The following is a 6,196-nucleotide window of genomic DNA, read 5'->3' on the forward strand; positions in this document are numbered from 1 at the left end:
AAAAAAAGAAAGAAAGAAAAAAAAAGAAATATAATATTTACTAAAGAAGTCTTTCCAGATTTCTATTCTTCTACCAATCTTTAAAAGGACTCCATTTTAGTTCCTCTTCTCTCTCTCTCTCTGTACAAGTCTTTGGATGATCTCTTCTCCACCAATAGTCTTGTTTGCCTTTACTACTATATGCCGATGACTTTGGCTTGAGCTCCCCACTCATACACCCAACTGTCTATGAGCTAAATTCAAAAGTAAACTGACCATTTTCTAAATCTTCTTCTCATCTGGTTGTTTAAATGACAGATATGGGAGTCATCTTTGACTTGCCCTTTTTTTCACACCCCCACCCCCCGTATCTAATCAAGAACTAGTTTGTATAGATTTCATAAATTTCTCCCCAAAACTATTGTGGCTACCTTGTCAAGGCTACCTTCCCAATTCCCTAACCAGTTTCCCTACCTCCAGCTCTGCTCTTCTCTAGGCCACCTTCCACAATGCAGGCAATGTGAGTTGAGCTAAAGGCAAATCTGGTCACAACTGCTCCATCTTCTCATCACTCTAAGCATAAAGTACAGGCTCCACAACATATTCTACAAAGTCTCTGTAAAATATTTTATGCCACTGGCTAAGTGTCTGGCGATGTGTAAGAACACTCCTGTCCCTCTCACTACCAGTCAGTTTTCTCATTTCTCAAGGTTGCCAAACTAAAAGTTTTGCCGCTAATACTCTACCTCGCCCCTCTGTCTTGCCTCATTCAACAAATAGCCAGTCTGCCTATCCTGGTTAATTTCTACCTGTCCTTCAGGTGTCTGTGTTAAATATCACTTCCCCCAAGCAGCCTTCCTTGACCACATATACTAGATTTGGTTCCTCTGATACTGTGATCAAGAACAACAATCACTTTCTTATTATACAGATATATTTAGTGTAATCACTTCTTGACTATCTTCCCTGAAAAAAATCCATCAGAGCATTATTGTCTTATTCACTGGACTTCACAGTAGGTCTGAAGAGATTATGTATTTAATATGCATAAGATGAACAGACCATTGGAAAGATGAATAGATAGAATGGTATTAGTTACTAACTAGGTATTAGAGACTAAGAAAACAAACATTTCAGTTAGGAATCAGTCTCAGAATATTTACATATCAGCAGTAAAGAAAATCTCAGAGAACTTAAGTAGTATGATAGGGATTTAAAGTATCAGGAAAGAGCCAAATTTCTATCCACATGTCTGATTTCAAAGCCCCGCTATTTTATTCTAAGCCACACTGTTTACTTATAAACTTTTAAATGAATTACAATCAGGATTTTATTCTCCTAAACAGCTACATGAAAATTATGGGGAGAAATCAAATGAAAATGAATACATTCTAAGAATTACAAAATGGAAACTTTTTAATGTTATACTATCTATAAAATCATCTCCTTAGGCCGGACAACCTAACATACAGCTTCATGTATAAAAATTACTTTTCTGAAATCTGCGTGCATCTCACATCTCAGGAACAGATTCTCAAGTGTATAAGACAGAACAAAAAACAGGAAGAAAAAAAAAAAGTACCAGTACTGGTAGAGCTCTAAATCTCAAGGATTTATTATTCTGCTGTGGATATTCATTAACACATTACTACACTGAATTAATTATGAAATTGGCAACACATTCAACAAAACTCATTTTGAAAAATATAGAAACAGCATGGTAAAGTGGGAAGAATATGAATTTTGGTGTCAGATCTGAATTCTGATCAATAGCCCATCACTTAATAGTTGTATGACATTAAGCAAGTGTTTCTACTCTGAACATAAATTTCACATAAATAAAATGCAAATAGTATTATCCTTATTCAGTAACTATTTTAAGAAAATTATTATAGTAGACATATTGCCATTAATCTCCCTCAAAATACTCCCATTCACTTCTAACACACTTGTCCCATTGTTCTATCTCATTGCAACTTTCTTAAGCAGTTCTGCAAGTCTTCTTTCCTGAGGTATGACAAAACATATGGTAAATGCTGCTGCTGAGTGCCATCCAATGGAAAGAGAGGTTTGTAAAAACTTTACACAGTGCATCCTCCTTCACCTTACTCACCAGATCTGGAATCGCGCAATTTTTAGTTCTTTCCCAAAGTTACAATGACCATGAAAGGCAAGTGTTTTGGATTACTTCAGAATACTGAGGTAGCAATGACAGTGCAACTAAAGATACCCATGAACAGAGACTTCCAGACGGCTTGAGAAAACAGCAAGAACAATGAGACAAGTGTTTCTGAAGCAAGGAGAATTAGTGGCAATGTGCCTTTTACTGAAATCAACTGCTTTTTATTTCAACATTCACCATTCTTTTGAATTACATCACATTAAAATCTTCATATATTTGAGGAATTTAATCTGAAATTGTGTCAAAACTTCACCCATCTGAAACAGTGATGATTTTTAAATCATTTTTCTCATATTCCCTTAATATCTGATGAGCCACAAATATTATTTTATATTATTTGGTGACTAAGGAGGAAGGAAGAAGAAAGAAAAGGCAGATATGACATGAAAAGATAAATGTTCCAGACGTTAAAACATATTCTATTTAATAGAACTTCCTGTGAATGAGAAAGTCCAGCCTGAAACTGGTATCAGTTTGAAAATGGATCAGTTATAAAGGATTAGGAATTCCCCTATGCTTTAAGAAGAAATCTCTTCCTTCCACAGTTCCCAAACTTTCTCAGGATTTCAACAGCATCATGTACTGTTCTTTGTAACTGTACATCTCCAAGTACCCATTAATGCTGGGAAAGATCCAGCAAGACAAGGTTATATTGGTGCCTGATACCTGTGAAGTCTGAACTTACAATAAATGTAGAACAGCAAAAAAATGAGGAGCTACAAGAAAAGGGAAGAGGAAAAGGGAAGGAAGGAAATGGAAAATGATCTACATGATATTAAATTATTAGTGGCAGAAGGATAAGCAGATCACAAAAAAACATGCCAATAAAAATAACATGCCAATACTATAATTAGAAATCAACTCACAATGTGAAATAAATCAGACACACATGTTTAAAGACCACACTGTTTCTCTGGTATAAGAAGTTAAATGTGGAAATAAAGACTGAGATGTATAATGGATACTGGGAAACAGGAAGAAAATATTCAAATAGGAAGGGGAACAAGGGAGGAGGGAGGAAGAAAGGCAGAAGGGACAAGAAAAAAGGCGAAAACAGAAGGAAAAAATGGAAACAAAGCTTTTGTACATAGGGAGGGGAGGGGGATTGAGAGGGGGAATGGCATAAAATAAAATAAAATTTATTAAGATTAAAAATAAATAAATAAACTTAAGACAAGATCTTCTCTTTATCACTTAAACGTCCTTTAAAATTGGCTTACCAGAATCATAGCTTGGAGGCTTCATATCTCCCTGATTCAATTCTGTCCCATATTTCAACTTGTGGTATTTGGCTCTAACAAAGAAATGAGAAAATATAAACCATCTTAAAACATATTTACATAAATTTTAAAATACATAAAGGTAGTAGTATGCAATAGACCTAGCAGAAGCCCTTCAATTTTTAAAGGCTCATAGCCTTCCATGTTAATAAAGTCATAATACAGAAAATCTTGCCTTTTTTGTTGTTAGATCATCAAGTGTCATTGAAACAAAGTAAAAGAATACTACTAGGAATCTTAAGTCTTTCTCTAATTACAAATTAACCATAAATAGTCACCTTTCTGAAGTATTCATGTCTTTTTGATGATTGCAATTTGAACTTCACTGTCAACAGGTTTGGAAATACACATGTAAGATTTCTAGCTTTTCTCAAAACTGAGTTTTTAAAGAAAATTAAGATCATCTATAATATTATGTGCCTTGCCAGGTAATTATGATTCACCAAGTATAGTTACAATATACCATATAAGGGAGGCAAAAATCCAGTCTAAATCACCAGTGATGAATAAGGTATTCTAATACTAATGAATTTTTTTTCCTAGTTAAGATATTCTTTGTCTTTTGCTCGAAAAAACTGAATGGCCATCTCCCTCAAAGACAACTGAGAGGGCTTCAAGGAATAGAATCGTATAAGATACCCACCTGAATGACTCAAAAGGATAACAGCAGAGATTAGAAAACAGATCAAAGAGGTACACAGGGAGATACATCAGATATAACTAAATAATGGAAGTAACAACTAATAAGATCCACTTCTCAGAAGACACTAATAAAATGCTAGCTGAGCTAAATAAAATGACACAAAACATTAATTCTTTGTTAAACTTGTCACTTGAGTCCATGTAAAGGTTTCAATCAGAAATGCAGGAGATTAAAAATTATATTGAATTCAGTAGCATGGTGCCTGCCTTGCAAGCACAAGGTCTGAAGTTCGATCCCCTAGTACCCCCAAAAAAAACTATACTGAAAGTAGGGGTAGCAGAAGTGACCAGCGTGAAGACTGAATTTCAGAACTACAAAACAATGATGCCTTCAGAAACCAACAACTCAAAGACACCTTAAAAGCAATGAGAGCATTCAAAATGGATCAGCTACCAGATGATGCAAAGATTAAGAGTAACTGGAGTAAGTGAAAAAATCAGAAGACAACTCAAATAACATTAAAAAAAAAACCTGCTCACATAAATAAATGCAGAAAACCCTCAAATATTGGGAAATAAATAAACATACACATAAGGCATGTAGCACTCCAAATAGCCACAACCAAAAGAGAACCTATCTTTTGTGTAGTAACACAAGATATCAGAGTTCATCACAGGGATATAATATTAAAGGCTGTTAGAGAAAGACAACAAATCATTCATAAAAGTAACCCATCAGAATTAGAGCTGACTTCTCTACACAAAGGAAAAGGCCAGGAGAGCGTGAAGTGTTTCAACCCCTAAAAGATCAGTTCCAACCCTGACTTAGGTATGTATCCTACAAAACTTTCCTTCAAAAGTGACAGAAAAATAATTTATATCAATGATAAGGAGCATTTCAAGGCATTCATAAGCAGAAAGCTAGCATTTCAAAAAACTGTCAAGGATATCCTAGAAAGAGACCATAAAGACAACCGTGACAATAAGTAAAAAAGAATGAATACACCTGGCAGATGAGCAGCTAAACAAAAGGAGGGGAAAAAAATAAGTAAATCAGTAACAGGAAAATAATGTGATGACAAGAATAAGGCAACACCTTTCAGTAATAATTCTTAACATGAACAGTCTTGGTTCCCTAATCAAAAGACAAATTTGCACAATGGCTCAAGAAACAAAACTCAATGATATGCAGTATAAAAGAAATACATTTGATTTAAAAAGAACCAGATTAAAAATCAAAGGATGGAAGACATTATTCCATACAACAGGAACCCACAAAAAAGCAGCAGTAGCTATCCTATTTTCAGACAAAGTAGACTTCAAGCCAGAACTGATCAGAAAAGAGAAGAAAAAAAAACAAAAGGTCACTACATATTCAATAAGGGAACAATTTAACAGGAAAAGGTAACAATCAAAAACATATACACATCTAATACTATCATGCCCAACTTCATAAAACAAACACTAATGGATTTGAAAAATCAAACACACACCAATACAACTGTACTGGAGGACCCTTCATACTTCACTGTCACAAACAGATCAACTAAACAAAAAAATCAACAAAGCAATATCCAAACCTTCAAACAAATGGATCTGATTATCTACAAAATGTTCCATCCAAAAACAATAAGACACACATTCTTCTCAGAAGCACATGGGACTTTTTCCAAAATAAACTCTTTACTGGCTCATAAAGTATGCTTCAGTAAATGCAAAAGAATTAAAATTATTCCATGCATATTGTAACTGAGGTAGAAATCAATGTCAAAAGAAACCACAAAAGCAATGCAAACACATAGAAATTAAACAATATCCTCTCAAATAATCAATGAGTCATAAATAAAATTATAGAATTATCAAATGATAATTATAACTATCATTATCAAATGATAATGCCAGTATGACACAGAGGAACATATGGAACACAATGAAGGCAGTCCTAAAAGAGAAGTTTATAGTGGTGAATGCCAACATCACCAGAGCAAGCTCAAATAAATAACCTAATTAATGCATCTGAAGGTCCTAGAAAACAAGAACAATCTAAATCCAAAGCTAATACAAGGAAAGAAATTGTAAGTATCTGAGCAGAAGTTAATGAAATTGAGGCTAA

At 34.2% G+C, this 6,196-nt stretch overlaps 1 protein-coding gene across 3 annotated transcripts in view; it reads right to left on the reverse strand.

Moving 5' to 3' along the window:
* Strn (striatin) overlaps positions 1 to 6,196 on the reverse strand; it is a 64,491-nt gene that overhangs the window by 46,888 nt on the left and 11,407 nt on the right. For all 3 annotated transcript variants that reach the window (XM_033763525.1, XM_033763522.1, XM_033763533.1), the window contains exon 2: positions 3,382 to 3,455. In XM_033763525.1, the coding sequence (XP_033619416.1) occupies positions 3,382 to 3,455 (74 nt within the window). The remainder of the gene's footprint in view (positions 1 to 3,381; positions 3,456 to 6,196) is intronic.

The sequence above is a fragment of the Fukomys damarensis genome, unplaced genomic scaffold (assembly GCF_012274545.1).
Source record: "Fukomys damarensis isolate Sample0158 unplaced genomic scaffold, DMR_v1.0_HiC HiC_scaffold_2, whole genome shotgun sequence".
NCBI lineage: Eukaryota > Metazoa > Chordata > Mammalia > Rodentia > Bathyergidae > Fukomys > Fukomys damarensis.